The sequence below is a fragment of the Oncorhynchus keta genome, chromosome 22 (assembly GCF_023373465.1).
Source record: "Oncorhynchus keta strain PuntledgeMale-10-30-2019 chromosome 22, Oket_V2, whole genome shotgun sequence".
NCBI lineage: Eukaryota > Metazoa > Chordata > Actinopteri > Salmoniformes > Salmonidae > Oncorhynchus > Oncorhynchus keta.
The window spans coordinates 39,363,901-39,391,656 of record NC_068442.1 but is presented as its reverse complement, the minus strand read 5'-3'; the positions used below and the strand labels follow the sequence as shown (position 1 = coordinate 39,391,656).

The 27,756-nt window shown below is 42.4% G+C and overlaps 2 protein-coding genes across 4 annotated transcripts; both read right to left on the bottom strand.

The window, feature by feature from the left end:
• Positions 1-568: 568 nt before the first annotated feature.
• LOC118401473 (regulator of nonsense transcripts 1) lies at positions 569-17,442 on the bottom strand. 2 transcript variants are annotated; one of them, XM_035799003.2, is made up of 24 exons: positions 17,041-17,442; positions 16,572-16,711; positions 15,805-15,894; positions 12,912-13,079; positions 12,495-12,675; positions 12,133-12,294; positions 11,693-11,780; positions 11,363-11,461; positions 10,670-10,778; positions 10,243-10,402; positions 9,889-10,007; positions 9,462-9,626; positions 9,028-9,142; positions 8,701-8,844; positions 8,203-8,416; positions 7,658-7,775; positions 3,789-3,945; positions 3,398-3,540; positions 2,760-2,934; positions 2,437-2,518; positions 2,087-2,248; positions 1,584-1,810; positions 1,086-1,208; positions 569-939 (listed from the first exon to the last, which is right to left on the bottom strand). In XM_035799003.2, exons 1-23 carry the CDS (start codon positions 17,209-17,211, stop codon positions 1,089-1,091), a joined length of 3,309 nt encoding a protein of 1,102 aa, XP_035654896.1. In that variant the 5' UTR covers positions 17,212-17,442; the 3' UTR covers positions 569-939; positions 1,086-1,088. The 2 variants fall into 2 exon arrangements, with proteins under 2 accessions (XP_035654896.1, XP_035654895.1); XM_035799002.2 differs by having other exon boundaries at positions 10,670-10,793; positions 17,041-17,441.
• Positions 17,443-20,239: 2,797 nt separating this feature from the next.
• LOC118401471 (pyroglutamyl-peptidase 1-like) lies at positions 20,240-27,745 on the bottom strand. Of its 2 annotated transcripts, none has more exons than XM_052475236.1 (5): positions 27,586-27,745; positions 24,889-27,186; positions 24,112-24,228; positions 23,757-23,989; positions 20,240-21,892 (listed from the first exon to the last, which is right to left on the bottom strand). In XM_052475236.1, exons 4-5 carry the CDS (start codon positions 23,960-23,962, stop codon positions 21,700-21,702), a joined length of 399 nt encoding a protein of 132 aa, XP_052331196.1. In that variant the 5' UTR covers positions 23,963-23,989; positions 24,112-24,228; positions 24,889-27,186; positions 27,586-27,745; the 3' UTR covers positions 20,240-21,699. The 2 variants fall into 2 exon arrangements, with proteins under 2 accessions (XP_052331196.1, XP_035654892.1); XM_035798999.2 differs by having other exon boundaries at positions 24,889-24,941; positions 27,586-27,731.
• Positions 27,746-27,756: the final 11 nt, after the last annotated feature.

The following is a 27,756-nucleotide window of genomic DNA, read 5'->3' as shown; positions in this document are numbered from 1 at the left end:
TGCTGGTCATTATGATATAGGATTACTCTCGGATCCAGAGCTCACATCTTGAGAAACTTTCCTCTGAAATCCCCATGCCACTCAACTCCCCTGGATTTCTAGCTAACCACCTATTTCTGAAAAGACCTGTTGAAAAAGCCAATGGTTCCCAAGGCAATCAAAGGCATTTCAATTAAGAGTTCTTTAATATCAGACTTTAGCGCAGAAACCTTTTCAACTCAAAATTGAACGACGACGTGAAGTGTTCCTCTTGCTGTCATTTGATGAGATTTCAGGTCTACGAGTCGGGATCGACACCGCCACTCTTCCTCCACATCAATCTAATCAAATGAGTCTGGGTATCAAACGGGTGTGACAACCGATCAACTTTGAGGTGAGGATTTCCTATGTTGCCTGCTTGAAGCGTTCCGTACCCCCCCCCACTTTCTTGTTATCTGCTTTTGAGAGTTAGCGGAATGCGCTCCCCCAGCCAAGTTGCTTGAGAACTTGTCTTCCCCTGTTCATTGCTCAAAGAGAGAGGTCCTCTGGACAACTGATCATGCCCTCAGACAGAGGCGTGAGGTTTGAAGGGAAGGGGTTGAGAGGGGGGTGGGTGGGCATCTTTCATTGGGAGTTGTGCCTCATTTTGTTTCTTCGTTCTCGTTTAGTCTTCCTCACGACAGCTCGACCGCCTGCCGTCGCCTTCCTCTCGTTCTTGTCCCCATGTGCCGGCAGTGGTCCCTCACTCCCACTCGTTCGCTCTTCCTGGCCGTCCGTTCTTCCTTTCTATCGCTTTCTTTCTCTCTCGTGATTGGTTGGTTTCTCTCTCCCGTTGATTTCACACGGTGGTGCTTCAGTTGTAGCAGAGGAAAACAGGTATCCATTTTTTTATTTATTATTACCCAGATTAAAATGCTGATGAACTAAGCTCAGCTCAAGCCTAGCTCCTCTTCCAACAACCTGAGAAAAGGAAATGAGAAGGATATTCAAAATGCCTTCCACCAACAATTTTCTGAAGCTCATTGTAGACTGTGCAGTAGAGGACAAATCAATAACAGTTCTTGATTCAACTCTACTACTGTGAGGAATGGGAATAGTTATCTTACACTTTAGTACTGTGACAGTCCAGTCACCCCACCATGTTGGTATGCACGTTCACCCTGGTAAGTAGAGTCCTGCGACAGAGCCACGTCGATCTGGGACTTGAACTCATCGCCTAGATAACTGTCCTGTTACAAAAGGAGAAACACCCAATAACATTGAAGATAAACCAATAATTCTTCCAACATTTCCCTGAGAGGATTAGATTATATCAGCAAAATAAACCTTCAACCAGCCAATCACTGGTGGCGCCATTATCATATTGGATACTTTATTGTTACCATACTGACTTCTTGCTTAGTGTAAACAATATGACAAACATTACATATAGCCACTGGGCAAGGTGAAGCTATTAAAATTGTTATTCATACCCATCTAATCCTCTCAGATCTCTACAATTGCAGTGTGGGGACAATTTGGGATTGGGCATAAGAGTACGAGGCCAGAGTCTAATTTGGTATAGCTGAGGTAGTAGAGAGTAGAGTTTAAGCCAGTATTGTTACCTGGGACAGTTCAGGCTGGGAGAGGCCAGGTTGGCTCATCTGTGAGGGCTGGCTCATGGTGATGTAGCCCTGGGTGAGTGGCCCCTGGGAGAAGGGCTGGGAAGACACGTCCTGGCTGGCCTGGCTGTTTGGCCCATTGCTTTGCCCACTGCCACTGTGGTTCCCCATTCCGCGGGTCCTCTGGCGCCCGCCACGTCCCGCTTTGCCCTTCAGCACCCCACCACGGCCTGCGTGGCAGAGAGAGACTAAAGTCAGCTCACTTATCAAACAGTAACAAACAGTAAACATGCATTGCAGAGGAGAAATAGTAGGGGTACGAGGACATCTCCAAAGCCTTGTAACATACCATCACCACAACAGTGACACATGCAACTCCGAGGTCCAAGTAGAACACAGAGACTGGATATTATTTGGATACAGTCCAACTTCACAGGGCCAAATAAATATTCCACCAGTCAATATATGCACAACTAATGAATAATGGCCGCTTGCTTCCTGCTCACCTGCAGCAGGGCCGTTAGCCTGGGCCAGGTAGCCTGGTGGAGGCATGGGAGGTATCACCAAGTTGAATGGAATGGGCATGTTCATGGCTGCCATGTGGGCTGGCCCGGCCCCAATCATGCCGATCTGGTCGTGGGTTTGGAAGTACATGTTGGATGGACGCCCTGTTGAAAGAACAGTAGTAGTCATGCATGTGTGAGTGGTCACATCACTGGAGAATGCATTTGTTCCATGTAGCAATTTAAAAAAAATGGATGTCTAAGTGTGAAAATATTAGCAGCTATTGAAGGAGGAACAGAACTCAAATCAACACATTATAAAACAATGATTAAAGAGGTATTTTTCCACTGACCTGCGCTGCTGCGATCGTAGGCAGACCCAGGGATGAGAGCCTCGCGGGCGTCATACATGGCAGTGCTCATGAACCGGGCTCCCTGGAATACAGACATGGGTTCAATACCCAGGAAAAATGCAGAAGCACTGCTGTTCTGTTGTTGTAACATATTGGCCAACAAAAGTGTAATTGTTCAGAGTGTAACTGAGAAAAAGTGTTACAAATGTTACTGGGGAAGAAGTGTTAAAAGTATGACTAAATAACATGTACATGGGACTAGCCTCTACATAAATAACCACACTGAAAACATGTGCCAACTGTACACTCCTGTGATAACTCACAGGGTTAATGGCGTTGACCAGCTTGCGGGGCTTGCTGAACTGCATCAAGCTCTCTCGCAGGTTGTTGAGGGGTCCCTCCACCAGAACCTTCTGCTCCTTGTAGTAGTTGAGCAGGTGGTTCCACAGAGGCTGCTTGGACAGGGCCTTGGGGTTGCCCACAATGATCACCCCATACCTGTAAACATACATTACACAATATACAACACTGGTCAGTGGGAGATTGCCTTTAATCAGCTTATCATAGAATTAACCATTAAGTTTTGCAGGCATTTCTACTTCGGTGACAAGATATTTTACCAATGCATTTGCATTAGCTACATTCACATTGACGGGAAGGGTAAACATTCTAATGAATGACAGTCAAAATGGTCAATAATTACAGTCTAAAATCAGAGGTAGTCACTAATATTTCTGAGGGAAATAACCTCGCAGGCCGAGCCGCTATACCCATCGAAAAAGGGGGGTTGGGGTCACGGGTCAAATTGATTCATTCATGATATAAAATTCATTTACACATAAATCGCAACTAAATTAATCACGTATTCCTGCTGAACCACTATTACGATTTCCAGCCGGGCTGGAACAATCCTTCCAGAGAAGCTGTGGTGAGAATGGAGACTAATGGTCCAGATGCTTACTTGGCTCTGGTGAGGGCCACGTTGAGACGGCGCGGGTCGTTGAGGAAGCCGATGCCCTGGTGCTCGTTGGCTCGGACGCAGGACAGGATGATGAAGTCTTTCTCCCTGCCCTGGAACGCGTCCACGCTGGCGATCTCAACCTCCTGACAGCAGAGAAAAGAGGACAGAACAGTTTTCTAACGCATGCATTGGTCAAATGCAACAGGTTGCGACATATTAGTAGTAACGTAATATTGATTTAAGATTTTATAAATCTGCTACCACCTGCAGAGCAATAAAGCAGATCAATATGACAAATTATGTTCTTGAGCAGACAGTGACAACAAAAATAAATAAAATTGTCTTTGTATTTATTATTTTTTTCAGTGTAAGTTAAGCTATACTGCTGCACCTGGTAGAGCTTGGTGTGGAGGGAGCCGCTAAACTGCATGTACTGCACCAGGTAGGACCTCTGGCCCTCGTAGGGGGTGATGATGCCTATCTGGTCAGGCTTGGCTCCAGCCTTCAGCAGCCTGGTGGTGATCTTCTCCACATTAGCTGCCTCAGTTCTGGGGAGAAGGGGATGGTAGTTCAAATAGTTCCAAACAAACAAAATAAAGACACGCTAGTTGCATTCCAAAATAGTAATCCATATTTATTTAACCAGGTAGGCCAGTTGAGAACAAGTTCTCATTTACAACTGCGACCTGGCCAAGATAAAGCAAAACAGTGAGACACAAACACAGTTACACATGGAATAAACAAATGTACAGTCAATAACAGAATAGAAAAGTCTACATACAGTGTGTACAAATTAAGTAAGATTAGGGAGCGAAGGCAATAAATAGGCCATAGTGGCGAAATAATTACAATTTAGCAATTAAACACTGGAGTGATAGATGAGCAGAAGATGAACGTGCAAGTAGAGATACTGGGGTGCAAAGGAGCAAAAAATATATACACTGCTCAAATAAATAAAGGGAACACTAAAATAACACATCCTAGATCTGAATGAATGAAATATTCTTATTAAATACTTTTTTCTTTACATAGTTGAATGTGCTGACAACAAAAATCACGCAAAAATGATCAATGGAAATCAAATGTATCAACCCATGGAGGTCTGGATTTGGAGTCACACTCAAAATTCAAGTGGAAAAACACACTACAGGCTGATCCAACTTTGATGTAATGTCCTTAAAACAAGTCAAAATTAGGCTCAGTAGTGTGTTTGGCCTCCACGTGCCTGTATGACCTCCCTACAACGCCTGGGCATGCTCCTGATGAGGTGGTGGATGGTCTCCTGAGGGATCTCCTTCCAGACCTGGACTAAAGCATCCGCCAACTCCTGGACAGTCTGTGGTGCAACGTGGCGTTGGTGGATGGAGCGAGACATGATGTCCCAGATGTGCTCAATTGGATTCAGGTCTGGGGAACGGGCAGGCCAGTCCATAGCATCAATGCCTTCCTCTTGCAGGAACTGCTGACACACTCCAGCCACATGAGGTCTAGCATCGTCTTGCATTCGGAGGAACCCAGGGCCAACCGCACCAGCATATGGTCTCACAAGGGGTCTGAGGATCTCATCTCGGTACCTAATGGCAGTCAGGCTACCTCTGGCGAGCACATGGAGGGCTGTGCGGCCCCCCAAAGAAATGCCACCCCACACCATGACTGACCCACCGCCAAACCGGTCATGCTGGAGGATGTTGCAGGCAGCAGAACGTTCTCCACGGCGTCTCCAGACTCTGTCACGTGCTCAGTGTGAACCTGCTTTCATCTGTGAAGAGCACGTGGCGCCAGTGGCGAATTTGCCAATCTTGGTGTTCTCTGGCAAATGCCAAACGTCCTGCACAGTGTTGGGCTGTAAGCACAACCCCCACCTGTGGACGTCGGGCCCTCATTACCACCCTCATGGAGTCTGTTTCTGACCGTTTGAGCAGACACATGCACATTTGTGGCCTGCTGGAGGTCATTTTGCAGGGCTCTGGCAGTGCTCCTCCTTGCACAAAGGCGGAGGCAGCGGTCCTGCTGCTGGGTTGTTGCCCTCCTCCACATCTCCTGATGTACTGGCCTGTCTCCTGGTAGCGCCTCCATGCTCTGTACACTACGCTGACAGACAGCAAACCTTCTTGCCACAGCTCGCATTGATGTCCCATCCTGGATGAGCTGCACTACCTGAGCCACTTGTGTGGGTTGTAGACTCCGTCTCATGCTACCACTAGAGTGAAAGCACCGCCAGCATTCAAAAGTGACCAAAACATCAGCCAGGAAGCATAGGAACTGAGATGTGGTCTGTGGTCACCACCTGCAGAACCACTCCTTTATTGGAGGTGTCTTGCTAATTGCCTATAGTTTCCACCTGTTGTCTATTCCATTTGCACAACAGCATGTGAAATGTATTGTCGATCAGTGTTGCTTCCTAAGTGGACAGTTTGATTTCACAGCAGTGTGATTGACTTGGAGTTACATTGTGTTGTTTAAGTGTTCCCTTTATTTTTGTGAGCAGTGTATATTTAATATGGGGATGAGGTAGTTGGGTGTGCTATTTACAGATGGGCTGTGTACAGGTACCGTGATGGTAAGCTGCTCTGACAGCTGATGCTTATAAAGTTAGAGAGGGAGATATAAGACTCCAGCTTCAGTGTTTTTTGCAATTCGTTACAGTCATTGGCAGCAGAGAACTGGAAGGAAAGGTGGTCAAAGTCGGTGTTGGCATTGGGGATGACCAGTGAAATATACCTTCTGGAGCGAGTGCTATGGATGGGTGTTGCTATGGTGACCAGTGAGCTGAGATAAGGCAGGGATTTACCTAGGAAATACTTATAGATGACCTGGAGCCAGTGGGTTTGGCGACGAATATGTAGTGAGGGCCAGCCAAAGAGAGCTTACAGGTCGCAGTGGTAGGTAGTATATGGGGCTTTGGTGACAAAACGGAAGGAACTGTGATACACTGCATCCACTTTGCTGAGTAGAGAGTTGCAAACTATTTTGTAAATGACATCTGCGAAGTCAAAGTTCGGTAGGATAGTCAGTTTTATGAGGGTGTTTGGCAGCATGAGTGAAGGAGGCTTGTGGCGATACAGGAAGCCGATTCTAGATTTAACTTTGGATTGGAGATGCTTAACGTGAGTCTAGAAGGAGACACCAGACACCTCGGTATTTGTAGTTGTCCACATATTCTAAGTCAGAACCGTCCAGAGTAGTGATGCTAGTTGGGCGGGCAGGTACGGGCAGCGATCTGTTGAAGAGCATGCATTTAGTTTTACTAGCATTTAAAAGCAGTTGGAGGCCACGGAAGGATTGTTGTATGGCAATGAAGCTCATTCGGAGGTTTGTTAACGCAGTATCCAAAGAAGGGCAGAAGTATACAGAATGGTGTCGTCTGCGTAGAGCTGGATCAGAGAATCACCAGCAGCAAGAGCGACATCATTGATATATACAGAGGAAAGAGTCGGCCTGAGAATTGATCTGTGGCACCCCCACAGAGACTGCCAGAGGTCCGGACAACAGGCCCTCCGATTTGACACACTGAACTCTATCTGAGAAGTAGTTGGTGAACCAGGCGAGGCAATAATTTGAGAAGCCAAGGCTATTGAGTCTGCCGATAAGAATGTGGTGATTGAAAGAGTCGAAAGCCTGCACAGTACTGTCTTTTATCAATGGCGGTTATGATATCGTTTCGGACCTTGAGCGTGGCTGAGGTGCACCCATGACCAGCTCTGAAACCAGATTATATAGTGGAGAAGGTACGGTGGGATTCGAAATGGTCGGCGATCTGTTCGTTAACTTGGCTTTCGAAGATCTTAGAAAGGCAGGGCAGGATGGATATAGGTCTATAACCGTTTGGGTCTAGGTCATTTTCCGGCAGCTTTCCAATCTTCAGGGATCTCAGATTATACAAAAGAGAGGTTGAACAGGCTAGCAATAGGGCTTGCAACAATGGAGGCGGGTCATTTCAGAAAGAGAGGGTCCAGATTGTCTAGCCCAGCTGATTTGTAGGGATCCAGATTTTGCAGCCATTTCAGAACATCAGCTGTCTGGATTTGGGCAAGTTTCTGCGGGAGGTGCAGAGCTGTTGGCCGGTGTAGGAGTAGCCAGGTGGAAAGCATAGCCAGCCGTAGAAAAATGCTTATTAAATCTACAATAATTTCATCGGTGGTGACAGTGTTTCCTAGCCTCAGTGCAGTGGGCAGCTGGGAGGAGGTGCTCTTATTCTCCATGGATTTTACAATGCTGTTGATACTTTGAGATTAACCTTGACTGGACTGTGAGCTGTACCTGTTCAGGTAGGATGTTCCAGAGCTAGCGATTTCCTCCTGGCCTTGAGTCACATAGAAGAACATGGGTTTGTCTGGCTGTGGCCACTGGAAGTCAAAGCCTTTCTTGATGCGGTCAGCTGCCCAGAAAAAAAAAGTCAACATTGTACATTAGTATGGCACTTTGTCTTCAATAAGCCAGTGAGATTGTGAACAAACCTAAATTGGCAGCAAATATGTGCCCAAAAGCAATACACTTCAAGTTAGAGTAGAGTTACAGAAGATTTCAGAGTGGCCAAATTTTAAACTTCCACAGTGGAGTAAGTGTTTGAACACAAACCCATTGGAATCTGAAACACTGCTTGAATCCATACACTGCTACTTCTAGATTGCAAACAAACATGGTTTCTACAGAAACGTTTCTAGTTGCTCTTCTGTATATTTTGTGGGGAAATGTTAGTAGGCACCAGTACATTGCTAATAATAAGTTAATTACTGTTGTACACATGACCAATTCAAAAGCTATAATATGAGCAAGAAGCTTGGTAAAAAAAAACATTAACTCACCAGCAGTGACTCCGTTCTGCAGGGAGCCCTCGTAGAAGATGTTGGAGGGGAAAGCACTGAGGGCCGGGTGCATGCGGTACTGCACCTGCAGACGGATGGGCCTGATGCCCAGCACCACCAGACGCTCAAACAAAGACTGGGACAGGCCTGCTTTGGCTGCCTTCTTGCACATCACTACTGGGCCCAGCTGGCAGTGGTCTCCCACCAGAATGAGCTGTGGAGGGGGAGTTAACGATTAAATGACAATTAACCAGAAATGTTAAGCCTCTCCCGAGCTGTAGTGAAATCAACACTGGGAAATTGCATTGTCTGGTACAGTCTTTTATTAAACAGACCATGTCCATTTCTTTGGTCAATTTTTTTTTTTAAGTCTGGATTGAGTAGGTCACATAAAAACTGCCTGTGTTGAACCATTGACACTTTTTGTCAAAACATGTCCATGCAAAGAACATTGGGATTTTACCAATCTTAAGCATAAATAGTTGTTTTTGTGTGTACCTGCTTGGCACCCAGGACCACGGGCACCATGCATTCTGGCTCGGTGGCCTGGGTGCTCTCATCGATTAGGATGGAGCGGAACTGCATCTTGGCCAGACGGGGGTCTCCTGCCCCCACACAGGTACAGCAGATCACATCTGCATTCTAATGAGGGACAGTGGCAAACAGGTTATCAGTTGCTTTAAAATTAGAGGAATGGGGAACCCATATCGTCACTAGGTCAAAAAACATTCTACATCACAGGACATGCCGTACTGTTCTCATAAAACTTGTAACTGCAGTGACTTATTGGGTGACAAAAGTGGAAGTGTTAAGTGTCCTCCTCACCATGAGCAGCTCTCTCTCAGCGGTGCGCTTCAGGGCCCGGTAGCGCTTCTCGTCAGCGGACGACAGCTCCCCGGTCTCATCCTTCAGCTGCTGCAGCTTCTGGAGCTCTGGCATACTGGGGTCACAGCAGACACAGCACGTTGAGTCATTAGCAACACACATAATTACAGTTATTATATTAAAAAGTAACACTTGGCAAGGACAGAAAACTAAGCATGACCCCTATTAGCAAATCTGGCAGAACTATTCAATGGTTCTATTGAAGCAGTTAACAAATGCATCCTTCCTGTTTCTTCATTATTTTATATTTAAACAAGGCTAATACATTGCTCAAGGTATTAACCACAGTGATTATGACAGCACCACTACAGCAGTACAATTTCAGTTTAGACGGTGCAGGGGAAAAAAGGACTTAATTTCCCAGCATGCCCCACCTGTCCATGTTGCGGATCTGGTTGTGCAGGGCCAGGAAGGAGACAGGGGAGTCAATGGCTTCTCTGCTTTTAGCACACAGCCTGACCACCTTCAGGCCAGACATGTGGATCTTCTCAGTCAGCTGGTCCACTGCGATGTTACTGGGAGCACACACCAGCACTGGCCTGCAGAACCAAACACACAACGGATGAATGCAGATTGCAATGACAACGAGCAGATGCTATAGCATACTTTTTATGCCTGAGGGCCATATTATATTATTATTATTATTATTATTATTATTATTATTTCATAGTTCGCTTTGATGTTCAGCCTTCTTGTACATAGCCTACCTTTAATTGCTCTGGATAAGAGCTTCCGCTAAAATGACTTGCTTTTAACAAATACATAATGAGAATGTGAGATTCTGAGTGTGAACTGCCTTACCCATTGCCCTGCCTGGCGAGGTGGTACACTATGGTGGCAGAGGTGACCGTTTTCCCAGTGCCGGGAGGGCCTTGGATAAGACTGAGGGGTCTCTGCAGCACAGTCTTCACAGCATACACCTATTTTAACACACAAATCAAAGCCAAAACACTTATGAACGTTGCACATAAAGATAAGCACATGGAAGTACGGGAAATTAACATTTAACTTGATTATAAGACGGCATTACTATCATGAGGAAATGTCTTCCTTTTATAATCATTCATTCACTAAAACGAATTGGTTAGAAATTCAAAAAAGTGTCAAGCCCCATGGTCAGGTGGGTCAGTGAGGTGTCTGGAGCGGGGGTCAGACCTGAGAGTGATTGAGGTCAGGCAGGCCCTGTGCAGTGAAGCGTTTGGGCAACTGACACTTGATGATGACATCCTCCACCTCGTGGCCCAGCAGCTTGTGGTAGATGTAGCCTGACACGGATGTCTCGTCCACAGCAAAGGTCTTCAGGGCACTCTGCATTCTGAAACCCAGTGGAAACCAATGGGTTATAGTGGAAATAAAGAGTGATGTGGTTAACAATGATAATACAAGCTAGTACCTTCATTTCATGTCTTATTCATTAAATACTTTATGTATAATGTATAACCAACAGAATTTATGATAATTTGTGTGAAACGAAGCTTTAGCTGTGCAATCAGTACTCTCTGGAAATCAAGTCACGTTAAAAACATCAGAGCATCAAAAACCAAAGTAGAACTGATTAAATATTCTGATCTGCTTGTCGTACCTGTCAAAGGAAGTGGACTTCCACACAAAATCCACCTGGAAGTTGTGGGGTATTTCCACAGGAGCTCCAACACTGCTGCGCAATTCTATAGCAATCTCATCTCCATAGTCTTTCACAAAGGGTGCTAAGGAAATAAGTACAGCAAAATAGCCTTTCTTTGTGGAATGGTAGAAAGAAAAAGATGGGGTTTTTTCTCTCCCCTTGAACAGGGTTAATAGTAGGGATGAAAGGTCTACAAAACTGTAGATTTTCCCAACATTAGCATACATCAGATACACTAGCGGGAGTGCAATCTAGAGGGGTGATAACCCCTGGATGGGCCTCTCCGAAGGGAGTGCTATGGTAGACTAGCTCTTTAACTATCTCCCAATAAAATAGGATTTCTTTATGCAAGGCTTTAAACGTTACAACCCAATAACGTGGCTAGCCTCAGACTGCTTACCTCACGTTTTGCGACGGCGACCAACAAAAAAAAGAGTTTTCGTTTGAGACATTGAGATTGTTCAGATTGGCTGACGAGTTGAGACGCAAAGCAACTTTTTCCCCTGACCCCATCATGGAAAAGGAAAGATGGAGATGTGGATCCTATTAGCTAAAAAAGGGAACGCTGAGATAAAAAAAAAAGGTAGGGATGAGCAACCACTGTGAAGAAAATGTGTTTTTCTTCAGAATGATCTTTCAGTTAAAGGATACTGTCTGGGACTTTGATGACATGGCCGATGCCCTTCCAGAGTGGGGCCAGCTCTCCTTTGTAGCGCAGACATATCTCATCTCCTTGCATCAGCCGCATGTCTGTGCAAACAACCACAACAGAGAAGTTAGAAACACTTTGCTCAAACCTACAGTACATCCAAAAATATATAATGGTTCCAAGAAGGTGGACAAAATACAATACCGTACACAAAACGGCCAGCACAAAAACACACACACACACACCACTGGGGATGCAGGTATGGGATGCGTGGGTTCTCTATGCACAACAGAATCACTGGTAGACAGAGAAAAGCCCATTGAAATAATTACCACCTGAATCCGTCTTGGGCAAGGAGAAATAGGCAATCCGCTTTTTATTTAGCCCCAGGTCCCACCTGACTGTTATATTATCTTGGGTCTGTGAAGAGTTACAGATGAGAACAAAGGGGGAAAAATGTATAACAAATGAGTCATAGTGTCATTAGCTACATAAAAAACAACCCAGCCACCCTGCTATGTTCAAGTACAATTTATGTTTCTTTGAATTTGCATCCTTCCCTGAAAATGTTCACTGATTTCATAAATTTGGCAGGGTTACAGCAAGGTTTCCACCATTATAATTTCACCTCACACAAGACATAAGTAAACTTATACTGCATAGAATGTGTACGTTATAGTAGAACGTGGCACAGTAGACGCAGTTGTGACTGCCCTCATTTTGACTTAAAGGGGAGTTAATGGATTATCTAAGGGGGATGTGGAGGCTGTACCTGGGACTCTTTAAGCTTTTTGTCGTAGTCAGCTTCCAGCTTGACGAGGGGGCCGAAGATGTTCTGGTACTGGTAGGCATCCTCATAGCGCAGCAGCACATGCTGGGGCTCCTCGTCTACGCCGGGCTTTTCCAGGTCCTCCAGAGTGGCCGTGGGATTATCCTGAGACGAGAGGATGATGCACAAGTTCATGCTTTCATTCACGTCCATATATGTGAACACTGACTGCTTCCTTCTACAGCTAGTGATAGGTGGGGGCTTCCCCTGCCCAGTATGTCAGATGCTGTGGTGTTATATGATTATTTCTGAGGTTAAGCTATGTCATACTTCATAGCTCTGGATAAGTTAAGCCAGCCTAGTACCTTCCAGAGCTCCTCCAGCTTGTTGATCTGCTGGGCTGTGATCTGGCGGGCCCGGAGTTGCTCCTGCTCTGAGGGGATCTTCACCAGCCAGGACAGGAAGCAGCGGTCCTGGATCAGTGGCTGCCACTGGGAGCTGTCCCAGTTGATGTCCTTCAGGCTGCTCTGACTGGCACATGGCTGCCTAGTAGCACAAACATATGGATAATGTCAACATATATTTGCATTATCGAAAGTCTGTTCATGGACAGATGGTTGTCTTGCTCTCTTGCCATAATATGACATACTTATGTTTAAATCAGGGTATCTATGGCAATACACATACTGTCAAATCTATGGTAATCACACATGCAGAGTCAGTCCATCACATCACACCCACTGTTAGCCACCATTCCCCCCTTTTCATCTGATTGTACACACCTGCACAGCAGCACCACCACAGAGTCGGCCTTGGCGGGGATGAAGCCCAGGAGGAAGACGTTGCGACAGCCACAGTTGTAGCACTCCAGCACCGTCTCGCCCAGTGGCCCATCTTTGTGCAGAGTCACCTCTTTGCATTTGGCTCTCACCAAGTGGTTCACTATGTGGCTGAATGAGAGCATGGGAGAGTATCAACTTACATCCCAACTCATGTAAGCTGAGTGCTCAAAATAGCCCACATTAACATATGTAGCGTAAAAAACAAAGTTAATGAAATCAATAACATGCTAGTAAAAGATGATATTCACATTCTGTCTGTGAACCTCACTTAGATAATAGATTTGATGATACAGTGATAGCAATACATGGTTATAAAATGTACAAAAAAAAGACAGAAATGCCAATGGTGGAGGTGTTGCTGCTTATATTCAGAACCACATTCCTGTAAAGATTAGAGAGCTAAATACTGATGAACTAATACTGCTACTGGTTCATCTGCCTCACCTAAAGTCCATTCTCGTGGGAAGCTGCTATAGACCACCAAGTGCGAACAGTCAGTATCTGGATAACAAGTGTGAAATGCATGTGACATCAACCCGAGAGGTATATTTTCTAGGTGATTTAAATATTGACTGGCTTTCATCAAGCCACCCACTCAAGAACAAGCTTCAAACTGTAACCAGTGACTGCAACCTGGTTCAGGTTATCAGTTAACCTACCAGGGTAGTTACAAACAGCACAAATGAATGAAATCCTCAACATGTATTGATCACACCTTTACACACCTTTACTAAGGCTGCAGAAATTAGCTTGAAAGCAGTACCCAGATCCATCGGATGTAGTGATCACAATATAGTAGCCATATCTATGAAATAAACATAATGACCAAGAATGATGGTAAATAGCTTTGGATCCCCTTAAATTATATTTTGGGGAAAAAAAGCTAACTAAGCGCCATCATTCATTGAATCAGATGACTCATTCATCATTCATACTTTAATGACTTTTTTCATTGGCAAGATTAGCAAAGTTAGGCATGACATGCCAGCAACAAAACACTGACACTACACATCCAAGTATATCTGACCAAATTATGAAAAGACAAGCATTGTAATTTTGAACTCAGTAAAGTGAGTGTGGAAGAGGTGAAAAAATTGTTGCCTATCAACAAGGACAAGCCACCGGGGTCTGACAACTTGGATGGAAAATGACTGAGGATAACAGCAGATGATATTGCCACTCCTATTTGCCATATTTTCAATATACGCCTACTAAAAAGTATGTGCCCCCAGGCATGGAGGGAAGCAAAAGGCCATTCCACAAAGAATAGTAAAGCCCCCTGCACTGGCTCAAATAGCTGACCAATTAGCTTGTTACCAACCCTTCGGGGGAAATCATGTTTGACCAGATACAATGCTATTTTACAGAAAACATATTCACAATAGACTCAGCATGCTTATAGGGAAGGACATTCAACAAGCACAGCACGTACACAAATGATTGATGATTGGCTGAGAGAAATTGATGATAAAAAGATTGTGGGGGCTGTTTTGTTAGACTTCAGTGTGGCTTTTGACATCATTGATCATATTCTGCTGCTGGAAAAACATATGTGTTATGGTTTTACACCCGTTGCTATATTGTGACCAAGAATGACCTGTCTAACAGAACACAGAGGGTGTTCTTTAATGGAAGCCTCTCCAACATAACCCAGATAGAATCAGGAATTCCCCAGGGCAGCTGTCTAGGCCCCTTACTTTTTTCAAACTTTACTAATGACATGCTTTGAGTAAAGCCAGTGTGTCTATGTATGTGGATGTCTCAACACTATAAATGTCAGCTACAACAGCGACTGAAATTACTGCAACACTTAAAGAGTTGCTGTTAGTTTTAGAGTGATTGACAAGGAATAAGTTAAATATTTCTAAAACTAAAAGCATTATATTTGGGACAAATCATTCACTAAACCCTAAACCTCAACTAAATATTGTAATAAATAATGTGGATATTGAGCAAGTTGAGGTGACTAACATGCTTGAAATAACCCTGGATTGTAAACTGTCATGGTCAAAACATATTGATACAACAGTAGTTAAGATGTGGAGAAGTATGTCCATAATAAAGCTCTGCTCTACCTTCTTAACAGCACTATCAACAAGGCAGGTCCTACAGCCCCTAGTTTTGTTGCACCTGGACTGCTGTTCAGTCATGTGGTCAGGTGCCACAAAAAGGGACATAGGAAAATTGCACAGCATGGTTGGTCCTTGGACGAACAACATGTAGCTAATATGAATAATATACATGTCAATCTCTCCTGGCTCAAAGTGGAGGAGAGATTTACTTCATCACTACTTGTATTTATGAGATGTATTGACATGTTGAATGCACCGAGCTGTCTGTTTGAACTACTGGCGCACAGCTTGGACACCCATGCATAACCCACAAGAGGTCTCTTTCCTGTCCCCAAGGCCAGAACAGACTATGGGAGGCGCACTAAATTACATAGGGCCATGACTACATGGATCTCTACTCCACATCAAGTAACTAATGCAAGTGGTAAAATTAGATTTAAAAGAAAACAGAGAAATGCACCTCATGGAACAGCGGGACTGAAGCAACAAACGTAGGCAGACACATGCATACACACATGTACACAGGGATTTTGTACTGTAGATATGTGGTAATGATGGAGTAGAGGCCTGAGGGCACCGTGTGCTGTGAAATCTGTGAATGTATTGTAATGCTTTCAAAATTGTATAAACTGCCTTAATTTTGCTGGACCCCAGGAAGAGTAGATGCTGCCTTGGCAGCAGCTAATGGGGATCAATAATAAATACAAATGCATGTTATGAATACACATTTTTAGTGTATGAGACACTGGAGTGTTGCATACCTGCCAGATGTATTGCCACGTCCATTGCAGAACCACTTCTTGCTTGTGTTGCAGTACACCACAGATGCAGGATCATGGATGCCACAGTAACTGAAAAAATAAACATAGCAAAAGGCCCTTATATGACATACATATGTATTGGGTGCAGCGTACAGAAAACAATAACAGAGTTGAAATATTTGTATATTACAAAAAAGGAAATATGTTACCTTATTAGCAAACTCTAAATATTAGTTAGTAGGGTGTTGCATATATAAAAGTGTTTGTCCACATGTTACTCGAACAATTCAACCAATCAAATCCAATTTTATTGGTCACATACACATGGTTAGCAGATGTTAATATGAGTGTAGCGAAATGCTTGTGCATCTAGTTCCGACCGTGCAGTAATATCTAACAAGTAATCTAACAATTTCACAACAACTACCTAATACACACAAGTATAAAGGAATGAATAAGAGTATGTACATGTAAATATATGGATGAGCGATGGCAGAACAGCATAGGCAAGTTGCAGTTGATAGTATAGAGTACAGTATATACATATGAGATGAGTAATGTAGGGTATGTAAACATTATATAAAGTGGCATTGTTTAAAGTGACTAGTGATACATTTATTAATTCAATTTTTAATTATTAAAGTGGCTAGAGATTTGAGTCAGTATGTTGGCAGCAGCCAATCAATGTTAGTGATAGCTGTTTAACAGTCTGATACTGTGGGACAATCGTATAAATTTGTAATCAAGTGTTTGGCTCGCTCTCCTACCTGCAGGCATGCAGTGGGAGGTCTTTGATGTAATAGGTGTCTTCTTCATCCTCCTCGAAGTTCAACTCAGCAAGGAGTTGGCTCGCCTTGGCCACATCATCGACTCCTCCATTGTGAAGCCCTTCATCAGGACCATTCACCTACAGATGGAACATGGTTGAATTAGGACTGCAACAATGCCAAAAACATGGGAGGCATCGCTATGGCACTAGGTAGAGGTTTGATAGCTAAATAATATTGCTGACGTTAGCTATTTTTTTAATACTAGCCAGCCAGCAGTGATTGCTACGTAGTCATAGATGACCATTTACCAGTGTATGTTAGCAAACAGGAGTTAACTAGTTAGCGAACATGGCTAGTAGTAGCTAGCTGGCTAACATTAACGTTAGCTAGCTAGCGTTAGCAGTTGTAGGAATTGATGGAGGGCAAGAATGCGAGTTTGGCTAGCTTCACATGAAGAATTACAAACCTGATTGTCCAGCTGACTCTGGGTTTGGCCTTGAGTTTGCGTCTGGCTGGGGAGGGTAAAATCGGTAAACTCGTACTCCGAGCCCTGGGTATCAGCCCCAAGTAGCTCCGCTTCCTCCGTGTCCAGGAAGGTGAGCGTTTGAGAACTCGGCCCGTACGCCTCCACACTCATCTCGACACAAGTTACGCTGACTAAATGGACTCCGGTCCAGTAATGAATATGATCAAGATCCTCGGTGATATGTTTATCCAAGCCGATATTTGCGATCACAGTTTCTGCTTCGAGTCAGATTTGAACCTAAACAAAATTCGAACCGCACCTGAAATTAAACAGAAAACACAGCTCGAGACGCGCCTGAACTCCAAACAGTGACGAACTTCCTAGCGCCACACAACGTAAGTGCGTTGAGCACGAAAGATTGACGTTTACACAAATACAAAGGAAGGAGGATGGATTTATTGATTGATTGATATTAATGACAAAAATCTACTTTTATTGTTGTTAAATAAAGTCAGTTGCTATCAACTAGAAGAGTTTACTATCAATATAATTATGATTGGAAGATAATGAACACACGTCGGAAAAGTATTGTGTGTGGGTTATTCTCAACGAGATTGGCACACGGGGAAACCAACATTATTTTCCTTAATTTATTCAAATGTGAATGAGGATAATCCTTTTCACAATGTTTCTTTCTGTCTCAAAACCATTGTTCAGCTCAAAGCCAAATAGAAATCTGGGAAAATACAGAGGAATTGGATTTAAATCTAGATGCCATAATAAAATATGATATACATCCAAGAACACAAGGCATACACATTGAGACAGCAGATAATTTATAGGCTGGTATAGGTTTTGGGCATACTGGGATTGATGTATGTACTATGTTTATTTCTAAATAGTAACCTAGTGGATATTCTGTGTTCCCTTTCCATAACACAACAAGGCACAGATCAAAAGAGGATCTTAAAGGAAATTGCCCACTTCAACAAGCACTTAGGGACATAAATGCTTTCACATCTTTGAGTAAAGTCATTACAGTTGGTAAGCTCTCTCACAATGACAATTCCCTGATGACTCGTGCTTTTTATCATACACATTTTACACATATGTAATAACCAGGTAATTACTGGTATGTGACAGTGTGGAGGAACAGGTAAACAAAAACACAAAATATGAATCTCCATAGAGTCCATGAATGCTACAATACCCACTACCACTTAGTCTATAAAACATACTGTATTTTGGGCAACAACAAAATATTGTGTATGACAGTTGTTCTGGGAAAAAGATACTATTAATCTAGATCAGCTACATGTTATTATGTGGCTGTACCACTAGAGGATTACATGGCTTTTGAAATTTACAGTACCAGTCAAAAGTTTGGACACACCTACTCATTCAAGTTTTTTATATATTTTGTTACTATTTTCTACATTTTAGAATAATAGTGAGGACATCAACACTATGAAATAACACACATGGAATCATGTAGTAACCAAAAAAGAAGCCAACAAATCATGTAGTAACCAACCAATCAAAATATATTTTACATTTGAGATTCAAAGTTGCCACCCTTTGCCTTGATGACAGCTTTGCACACTCTCAGCATTCTTTCAACCAGCTTCATGAGGAATGCTTTTCCAACAGTCTTGAAGGAGTACCCACATATGCTGAGCACTTGTTGGCTGCTTTTCCTTCACTCTGCGGTCCAACTCAGCCGAGACCATCTCAATTGGGTTGAGATTAGAGGTCGACTGATTAATCAGAATGGTCAGTATTTTTGGGCGCCGATTAGCCGATTTATTTATTTTTTATTATACCTTTATTTAACTAGCCAAGTCAGTTAAGAACACATTCTTATTTTCAATGACAGCCTAGGAACAGTGGGTTAACTGCCTTGTTCAGGGGCAGAACGACAAATTTTCACGAGTCCAACGCAATAACGACCTACCTCTCTCTCGTTGCACTCCACAAGGAGACTGCCTGTTACGTGAATGCAGTAAGCCAAGGTAAATTGCTAGTTACCATTAAACTTATCTTATAAAAAACAATCAATCATAGTCACTAGTTGGGCCTCCCGGGTGGCGCAGTGGTTAAGGGCGCTGTACTGCAGCGCCAGCTCTATCGTAACCGGCCGATGCACAATTGGCCTAGCGTCGTCTGGGTTAGGGAGGGTTTGGCCGGTACGGATATCCTTGTCTCATGCAGCAATTCGACCATGAAGGCCTGATTCACACAGTCTCCTCTGAACAGTTGTGTCTGTTACTTGACACAACTGTGAAGCATTTATTTGGGCTGCAATTTCTGAGGCTGGTAACTCTAATGAACAGCAGAGGTAACTCTGGGTCTTCCTTTCCTGTAGCGGTCCTCAAGAGAGCCAGTTTCATCATAGCGCTTGATGGTTTTCGCGTCTGCACTTGAAGAATTTAAAAAGTTATTGAAATGTCTTAATCTAATTATCGTTGCTTATTTGAGCTGTTCTTTCCTTAATATGGACTTGGTATTTTACCAAATAGGGCTATCTTCTGGATACTACCCCTACCTTGTCACAACATAACTGATTGACTCAAACGCACTAAGGAAAGAAATTCCACAAATTAACTTTTAACAAGACACACCTGTAAATTGAAATCCATTCCAGGTGACGATTTCATGTAGCTGGGTGAGAGAATGACAACTGTGCAAAGCTGCAATCAAGGCAAGGGGTGGCTACTTTGAAGAATCTCAAATATAAAATATATTTTGATTTGTTAAACTTTTTTTTTTAGTTACTACACGAATCCATATGTGTTATTTCATAGTTTTGTCGTCTTCACTATTATTCTACAATGTAGAAAATAGTAAAAAATAAAGAAAAACCATGGAATAAGTAGGCGTGTCCAAACGTTTGACTGGTCCTGCATATACACAACACTGGAATAACCCATAATGGGAGATAACAGAAAACAAATACTGTGTTATTTATGACAAATAAAAACATGAGCAAAATTAAACCTGTTCATAAAGTTGAAACATCCAAAATAATTTGATAAAGTAAAAATGAAAGTGCTATAGAAATGCAAGTACAGGGTCCAATTCTCAACTGGCTGCCTACATCCTGTGCACTAGTACAGTAAAAGGTATTTCACTGTGATAAGCATACTTGTTACATTCACTGTCTTCAAACTGTCATAGATGAGCCAAGGCGCAGCGTGCATGTAATTCCACATCTTTTAATAAAGTGAAACTTTCATTAAAAAAGAACAGGTAAACAGAACCCGAACGTGACACAAACACACACAGAAAATAAATAATTACACACAACATAGGTGGGAAAAAGGCTGCCTAAGTATGATTCCCAATCAGAGACAACGATAGACAGCTGCCTCTGATTGGGAACCACTCTGCCAAAAACAAAGAAATAGAAAACATAGAATGCCCACCCAAATCACACCCTGACCTAACCAAATAGAGAAATAAACCGGTTAGGGCGTGACAATACTGATCTGATGAAGTTCATTGAACTAATGCTGTATCTGTCAAACAATACCAAAGAGCTACCAGTCAAAATTGGGCAAACAGACAAAAAAAATATTTGATACAACCAACCCATTTCTTGATACCTTAGTAAAAGAAGGGAAATGTACAACTTCTGATAAATAAAAAGACTCAAGAAACAATAAGTTATCAATGTAAAAGAGCAACATTTTGCATTTAAAAAGTAACTATCTGAATTTTGCTTAAAAAAAATGTTTTTATACGAAAAACGACAAACAAATGTTCAGATAATGAACGAGGGAAATGTGCAAAAACAATGTGAATTTCTCTTTAAATAATGCTTTACAGAAAATGTTTCAGGCACATTCAGAACATATAAATCTAGCTAAACACCTTAAGCTAACACCATTAAATAATATACATAAATACAGGAAGTACTAGCATGACTTAAGTAGTACCAACAAGTGGATGCCTCAGACTTCAATGAAAAAGCTGGTAAGAAAAACAACTCTTCAAGATGATGATTAACAACCAAAGGCAGAAATTCCCCTTAAAATAACTGAAAGGAAAAAGGAAAGATCCCAATAAATAATGTGGAACTTGTACAGTGAGTTGATGTAGAAAAGGACTTTTCCATACACTGTTTCTGAGATTACAGTGAAAGTATGGATAAAGAGCCAAAACCATGAAACCATGAAAACAGATTCAAAAAGAGTAGCAATCTTAACGCAAGCAGGTGACTCCCTTCTGTCAATTCCAGTAATTCCAGTTCAATTCCCCAGAACACGGAAGCAACTCTTGCTATCTAGAGAGGATGTGGAGAAAGCTCAAGTTACACCTAAACACTAGACCTGGATCAGCTTTACTCACCTCACCTCTATCCATTACCACTAAGATAAACAAAAATTAAAAACTGCTGGGCCAGGTAAAGTGCTTGAGGCAACATCAACGAAGAACGTGAAAACATTTCTGTGGAATGAGTCAACTGGAAGTGTCCGTTTCGTTGCCATTTCCTCTTTTGCACCAGACGAGGTAATAAAACAAAACCGTTATTGGGGTATTTGTGGTTAACTGCATTATATCTCCTGTGTGTAAGGGGTAAAGGCAGTTGGCTTTCGCAGGTCACTTAGTGCACGTGCTGGCAGTGGATCTTCTCTTCGGCTCTGTCTAGCATGTCACTTAGTGCACGTGCTGGCAGTGGATCTTCTCTTCGGCTCTCTCTGGCATGTTCAGCATCTCTTGTATGATGGCTTGAAGGGCTCTACCCAGGTCCTCTCCACTATAAGGCTTTGCTATGGGAGGCACGTGGACGAACGCTGAGCGCCCATGGCTCAGGTACAGAGAGGTGTAGTAGGTGAAGTCACAGAGGTATCTGTCAGCAAAGACAGGAATGAAGATAATGGTTCTAATAATAATAATACTTTGGTGGGTGCTTATATTTATCCTATGCATGTGTGAATTGAAAATGTGTTTTTTGCATATCCCAACTCTTCCTGAGCCATTCAAATTTGGGGTCTAGGGAACTACAGCGGGGTAGCCAAAACTTAAGTAAAACTTAAGTAAAATAAAACATGTATTTTTTGGTGAACAAAAAAAATCAAGAGTACAGATTATTGTAGTACAGATTATCCGTGGCCTCCAACTGCTCTTAAAATGCATGTAAAACTAAATACATGCTCTTCAACCGATAGCTGCCCACACCTGCCTGCCTGTCCAGCATCAGTACTCTGGACGGTTCTGACTTAGAATATGTGGACAACTACAAATACCTAGGTGTTTGGTTAGACTGTAAACTCTCCTTCCAGAGTCACATTAAGCATCTCCAATCCAAAATTAAATCTAGAATCGGCTTCCTATTTTGCAACAAAGCATCCTTCACTCATGCTGCCAAACATACCATCGTAAAACTGACTGACTATCTTACCGATCCTTGACTTTGGCGATGTCATTTGCAAAATAGTCTCCAACTCTCTACTAAGCAAATTGGATTGCAGTCCATCACAGTGCCATCTGTTTTGTCACCAAAGCCCCATATACTACCCACCATTGCGACCTGGATGCTCTCGTTGGCTGGCCCTCACTACATATTCGTCGCCAAACCCACTGGCTCCAGGTCATCTATAAGTCTTTGCTAGGTAAAGCCCTGCCTTATCTCAGCTCACTGGTCACCATAGCAACACCCACCGGTAGCACACACTCCAGAAGGTATATTTCACTGGTCACCCCCAAAGCCAATTCCTCCTTCGGCCACCTTTCCTTCCAGTTCTCTGCTGACAATGACTGTAACGAACTGCAAAAATCACTGAAGCTGGAGACTCATATCTCCCTCACTAGCTTTAAGCACCAGCTGTCAGAGCAGCTCACAGATCACTGCACCTGTACATAGCTCATCTGTAAAAAGCCCATCCAACTACCTCATCCCCATACTGTTGTTTATTTTATTATTTATTTTGTTCCTTTGCACCCCAGTATCTCTACTTGCACACTCATCTTCTGCGCATCTATAATATATGCCATTTAGCAGACGCTTTTATCCAAAGCGACTTACAGTCATGTGTGCATACATTCTACGTATGGGTGGTCCCGGGAATCGAACCCACTACCCTGGCGTTACAAGCGCCATGCTCTACCAACTGAGCTACAGTGTTTAATTGCTATATTGTAATTATATCACCACTTTGGCCTATTTATTGCCTTACCTCCCCTGTCCTACCTCATTTGCACACATTGTATATAGACTTTTTATATTGTATTATTGACTGTATGTTTGTTTATTCCATGTGTAACTCTGTGTTGTTGTTTGTGTCACACTGCTTTGCTTTATCTTGGCCAGGTCGCAGTTGTAAATGAGAACTTGTTCTCAACTAGCCTACCCGGTTAAATCAAGGTGAAATAAAATTAAAAGAATTGTATGGGATAATATACAAATGTTTTTGAGAAAGATAATTAGAAATGTTTTATTTTATTGACTAAATGTATTTATTGGGTTATTTTTAAGATTTTAAGGTTGTGTCATTCGATTTGGGATAGAGTCGCAAGAAATTCTTGAGGTAAAAATGGGGTCCCAGGAATTCTGGTGGAAAAAGTTGGAATACCACTGCTCTAAGCGGTGGTTCTACAGTAAGAGTTGGGAAAACGTAGACCTAAAATATTATTTGAACTACAGGTGTATGCATGCACATTGCTAACAAAATCAATGTTGCAAACACAAAGGCACACAACAAGAGGATGTTTACCTGCCAGCATCTTTTGAGACGGACACTGCTACACCTAGGCCAGAGGCTGCCACTCTCTTGCAGACCGATTCCATGTCAATAACAGAGTCAATGCAGTCAGGACCCCCCTCAATGCAACACTGAGAATGGGGACAGAAGCGGCTGTTGTCGAGACCCTTGTAGCCACGGTTACGGCCACATTTCTCCAAGGTAACGGTGGTGGCCATACCCGAGACTCCAACATGGACCACTAACTGATTCCCCATGCAGAGAAGGACACAAAACAAACTAATTAAAAAATGGTGCATATCATTTTAATATTGAATATATTACCAGCAGGAAAGGAGACAGGATAGTCCATTTGTTGCTTTCTTACCTGGGGATGATACTGCTTCCATAATGACGGAACCAAACTCTGGACTGCCTGGTACTCGACAGGCACCTCATACACATGCAGGTCTACGTCCTTTCCCAAGCCCAGCTTTTTCAGTTCCTTATAACAAAGAAGACAGGTGATTCATATTCATAAAAGATCATAGAAATGTCTTCACATTATTTCGACACTCATTGCTTTTCAAATAAATAGACGTCATCTTTACTTTATCTATTCAGTCCATTTAAAAATGAACACAACAGAAATATGATTGGACGATATCATAAACATAAAAATTGGGAAAGGACAAATAGGAAAAGACGGAAATATCTGGAATCTGGAGGAGAGAACATTTCTAATTTTAGCGCTGACTAAGGTTTGTTTGACCACAGCCTGACCCTGCCACAAAGCAGCCCTTTGTTTGCTTTTAATGTACTTGGTAAGGATATTAAAAGCAGTCTAGACACCCTGAAAACCATTGTCCAATATCCCTATACAGCCCCACACCACCACTTCAGCCTTATAATGCTTCTCTCACACTATATGGCTAACATATGGCTACAAATATGTAGCAAGAAATTTGCTGAGTGAGATGTACTTGTCATCCCATGACAACAAATGTGTTCTATCAAATAGGCATAAACAAGATAGGCGGTTTTGAGTTATTGTCAGGAAAATAAATGAATCCTTAACGAATATAGTTAAAGAGACTGTTTTCAGGCAGAATAGATCATTAATCCATTAAATATAGCCTATGTAAAATATGCAATATATACATACCTGGACTGCTACCCAACTGGCATTAATGGTGTGCGCTCCAAATGGCTCAAACCCTAAAAAATATGGCAGCGTTTAAAAAAAAAAAAAATTGTTTGCAGATTTTTGTGTGTAATGTGTTCAATGTCAGGTTGGCTTCTCTCAAAGTTCAATTAACTTGAGATTGTTGCTAACTTATAGGTCTACATCTGTGTTATACACATTTATAAAAACATTTTATACAAACATTTGCCAGGTTTGATTGGTAATAGATTTGCTTGAAGGGAAAAAAAACAACTCTACTAAGAACCTATGCTAGAAGAGCCACTCAAAAAAAAGCTAAAACCCATAAAAAGCTAGCTTTATAATGCGTTTATACACTACATGATCAAAAGTTTGTGGACACCTGCTCGTCGAAAATCTAATTCCAAAAACAGTGGCATTAATATGAAGTTGGTCCCCCCTTTGCTCCTATAACAGTCTTGAATCTTCTATGAAAGCTTTCCACTAGATGTTAGAACATTGCTGTGGGGACTTGCTTCCATTCAGCCACAAGAGCATTAGTGAGGTCACTGACGTTGGCCTGGTTCGCAGACAGCGTTCCAATTCATCCCAAAGGTGTTCGATGGGGTTGAGGTTAGGGCTCTGTGCAGTCCAATCAAGTTCTTCCATACTGATCTTAACAAACCATTTCTTTATGGACCTTGCTTTGTGCACAGGGGTATTGTCATGCTGAAAGAGAAAAGGGCCTTCCCCAAACTGTTGCCACAAAGTTGGAAGCACAGAATCATCGAGAATGTCATTGTATGCTGCAGCATTAAGACTTCCCTTAGCTGGAACTAAGAGGCCTAGCCTGAACCATGAATCACAGCTCCAGACTTCCTCCTCCACCAAACGTTACAGTTGGCACTATTCATTGGAGCAGGTAGCATTCTCCTGGCATCCACCAAACCCATATTCGTCCGTCGGACTGCCAGATGATAAAGCATGATTCATCACTCCAGAGAACGCGTTTCCACTGCTCTAGAGTTAAATTGCGGCAAGTTTTACACCACTCCAGCTGATGCTTTGCATTGTGTGTGGCTGCGGTGTGGCTGCTCGGCCATGGAAACCCATTTCATGAAGTTCCTGACGAACAGTTCTTGTGCTGACGTTGCTTCCAGAGGCAGTTTGGAACTCGGTAGTGAGAGATGCAACCGAGGACAGACGGTTTTTACACGCTATGCACTTCAGCGGTCCCATTCTTTGAGCTTGAATGGCCTACCACTTCGCGGCTGAGCCATTGTTGCTCCTCAATGTTTCCACTTCACAATAACAGCACTTACAGTTGACCGGGGCAGCTCTTGCATGGCAGAAATTTGACAAACTGACTTGTTGGAAAGGTGGCAAGCTATGTCGGTGCCACGTTGAAATTCACTGAGCTCATCATTCTACAGCCAATGTTTGTCTGTGGAGATTGCATTGTGTGGCTGAAATAGCCGGATCAACTAATTTAAAGGGGAGTCCACATACTTTTGTATACACAGTATAGTGTATGCAGTGGTGTAAAGTACTGAAGTAAAAATACTTTAAAGTACCTCCTAAGTAGTTTTTTGGGGTATCTTTACTATTTATATTTTTAACAACTTTTACTTTACTACATTTCCCCCCAAATATTGTACTTTTTACTCCATACATTTTCCCCGACAAACAAAAGTACAACAAAAGTTACATTTTGAATGCTTAGCGGTACAGGAAAATGGTCAAATTCACACACTTATCAAAAGAACAATTGTTTATCCCTACTGCCTCTGCATATTTTGTAAATAATGTCCAAGTGTTGGAGTGTGCCCCTGGCTATCGGTAAATTAAAGACAAGAAAATGGTGCTGTCTGCTTAGCTTAATATAAGGAATTTCAAATGACTTATACTTTTACTTTTGATACTTAAGTATATTTTAGCAATTACATTTAATTGTGATACTTAGGTATATTTAAAACCAAATACTTTTAGACTTTTACTGTCTGACTTTCATTTTTATTTGAGTAACTTTCTATTAAGGTTTCAATACTTTTAATCAAGTATGACAATTGGGTACTTTTTCCACCACTGAGTGTATGTGTGATTGTGGCTGCAGTAACGTTGAGACACCACTCGGAATCCCTATGGGATTGATGGGCTGGTCTGTTGTTCCCTTGGAGACCAAGGGATCTGTCTGACAGGGAGGTGAAAAGGAGCAAGCGAGGGTCGGCAGCTGGCCAATTCTCTTTTGTGAAGCCCTCAGTTCCCAGGCAATCTACATATATTTTATCCGGCTATCCCGTCTTCAACTGGCCTTTGTGTCTGGGAGACAGAAGAAATACAGTATAACTATAAAGCTTTACTAGTTTCATAGTTTCAAAATGTTGTTTAAGACTGCAACAGTATGTAAAACATGTTTTTAGAAACTAGAATTTGATTTAATAAAACACATGCAAAATGGGCCAAATAGCCTCATTACTGCATGTCTGGAGGTCTGAAATATTACAACTTTCATATTATTCTGCAACATACAGTTGGTCAGGGTATACATTGACACGTTCCTAACGTTATACAATAGTGCAATTATGTCTAGTATGTTCAGTTATTCATGGGCCTGTTTATTTTCGAATACAAGAAACACATTATTAATGTGTCGAGCTTGACTGAAAAGACCATCTAGAAACTACGTACAGTCGAGCAAGTAGAGGAAAACCCACTAACCTGTTACAACAACATTCCGCTTACTATTGTCCATATTCTTCGTATCTGTAGAGAATGTTTTCGATTGTTATTCTAAATTTAACAAGGAACGCAGCTTTCCTGTCTCCGATTTTGCTGTCCTTCCAAAGCAGTCATCTATTTCTTGAGCTGCTTTTCGCGTCTCGTTTTTCT

Bases quoted from the DNA above. Each gene is read 5' to 3' on its own strand.
- LOC118401473 (XM_035799002.2), bottom strand. From the start codon at position 17,211: ATGAGTGTGGAGGCGTACGGGCCGAGTTCTCAAACGCTCACCTTCCTG. The intron at 10,794-11,362 runs GTATCCTTTAAC...TTATTTCCTTAG, and splicing joins TGTCATCAAAGTCCCAGACA to CACCCTTTGTGAAAGACTAT. The intron at 2,519-2,759 runs GTGAGTTATCAC...TCTGTATTCCAG, and splicing joins TGGTCAACGCCATTAACCCT to GGAGCCCGGTTCATGAGCAC.
- LOC118401471 (XM_035798999.2), bottom strand. From the start codon at position 27,619: ATGGACAATAGTAAGCGGAATGTTGTTGTAACAG. The intron at 23,990-24,111 runs GTAAGAAAGCAA...ATGGGGAATCAG, and splicing joins GGAAGCAGTATCATCCCCAG to TTAGTGGTCCATGTTGGAGT. The intron at 21,893-23,756 runs GTAAACATCCTC...CTTTGCTGACAG, and splicing joins GTCTCAAAAGATGCTGGCAG to ATACCTCTGTGACTTCACCT.